Source organism: Lactuca virosa, chromosome 7 (assembly GCF_052849685.1).
Source record: "Lactuca virosa cultivar CGN04683 chromosome 7, Lactuca_virosa_CGN04683_v6, whole genome shotgun sequence".
Taxonomy (NCBI): domain Eukaryota; kingdom Viridiplantae; phylum Streptophyta; class Magnoliopsida; order Asterales; family Asteraceae; genus Lactuca; species Lactuca virosa.
In genome coordinates this window covers 58,607,177-58,608,854 of record NC_136432.1, presented here as the reverse complement: position 1 = coordinate 58,608,854, position 1,678 = coordinate 58,607,177, and the positions used below count along the sequence as shown (strand labels likewise).

At 37.4% G+C, this 1,678-nt stretch overlaps 1 protein-coding gene across 1 annotated transcript; it reads right to left on the bottom strand.

Moving 5' to 3' along the window:
* Positions 1-506: 506 nt before the first annotated feature.
* LOC145126072 (putative F-box/LRR-repeat protein 23) lies at positions 507-1,678 on the bottom strand. Its single transcript, XM_079061477.1, has 2 exons — positions 1,262-1,678; positions 507-1,083 (listed from the first exon to the last, which is right to left on the bottom strand). Exons 1-2 carry the CDS (start codon positions 1,591-1,593, stop codon positions 576-578), a joined length of 840 nt encoding a protein of 279 aa, XP_078917603.1. The 5' UTR covers positions 1,594-1,678; the 3' UTR covers positions 507-575.

The window sequence follows — 1,678 nt, the reverse complement described above, 5'->3', positions numbered from 1 at the left end:
GTCGGTATACATATATTATTTTTTTTAAGATATTCAAAGTATGTATTAATTTTTATCTCAAAATTTCCTTTAAATTATTGATTATATTACGTTATCCGGTAATAAAATATTGGTTAACCTTATTATGATGTAAGCCCCATTTATTGTAAAATTCTGGCTCCGCCCCTGATAACAAGTGAAAAAGAATTGACTTTAAATCCTTCACTCACTCGTAAAAATTATGAAATCCATCAAAAATAAAATCCAAAAGATTTAGTCAGAAATTAAATTTCCTCCATTTGACAACCAAACACACCAGGAAATGGAATGTCGAATTTCAGTTCAATCAAATTCTACCCGTATCCATAAACCAAACACACCCATAGGTTTTGACAAAATGTAGATGAAGGTAACCTTTTTTGGAAAATAAATAGATGCAAATAAAGTTGTAAATCATTCAAGATTTGTCAATTCGGGTCTTAAAATCTAGCTAGCTAGTGTTACATGTACCAAAAGCATACCCACATTAAACAAAATGATACCAACATACGGACACAAAGCCAGAAGCAAAAGTAAAGTAAAACGCATACAAGTCTTCAGTCTTCAAAGAAGTCATTTTCTGAAAAGTCATCATACATGTCATCTTCCAAATAAGAAATATGATGATAGAATGGGCGGTTTTGTGTAGGGCTGTGCTTAAAATCTTTGATCCTTTCCTGGCATAACTTTCCTAAAGACCCACCAAGATCAAGGTTATAACACATCCGAACATCTAGGGACTCGAGGTGAGGGCATCCATTAACAATGGCCTCAAGTCCATCATTTTTCAGCTCAGTGTCAGATACGTCCAAATTACGTAACTCAGGCATGTTATCTGCAATGGCAAGGGCATGATCGTCAAAGCTCTCACTGAACACTTTACTCATCTTGAAGTATTTGAGCTGAGGGCAATTACGTCCAATTACTTCAACGGCTTGTGCATTGATACGTGTGTTAAGAAGGTGAAGTTCCTCCAATTGTGGTAACCTCTCGACTGCAAGACTCAATGCACCACCCGTGATACCGAAGCAATTCACAAGACAAAGACGTTTCAGGTTTCTTGAGCTGTTCATAAGTCCAAATACAAGACAAATTATGTAGATGATAAATTATCCCCATATTTGTATTCCGCAGATTCCTTTTTGGTGGATAAATCCTATTTTTCATAATTGATGATGCGTATTTTTATTTTATGCAGTATGACTATGAAACTGAATAGCAATGGGAAAGGGGAGAAACTTACCGTTGCACAATGTGATCAAGGAGTTCGTCGGAGCCAAACCAGTCGATGCTGATATCGATCAGTTCCCCACAGCTGAGATCGACTAGTTCCATAGTCAGCGCCTTTCCCAGGCCCCAATCTTTAGCATGCCGTTTGACCATATTAATGACTTTCCACATCGCCGGATACTTGCAAATTTTCAGCCAAGCTGTACATACTTTCCTTGCGCTGTTGAGTATTTCTATGGTAGGCAATCTTTGGAATATATTTACCATCACTTCGTCAGGCATTTCCAGCCAATTTGGAGATTCTTTCATCGCCGATGACGGCTCTGCGGTAAAGGTCGACGCCATTTCAACTATGCAGTACTATAATTTTACCGAATGATTTTTATGTTCACGACTAAGCGACGTTTCTCTAGGTTATTGAAAACCCTTT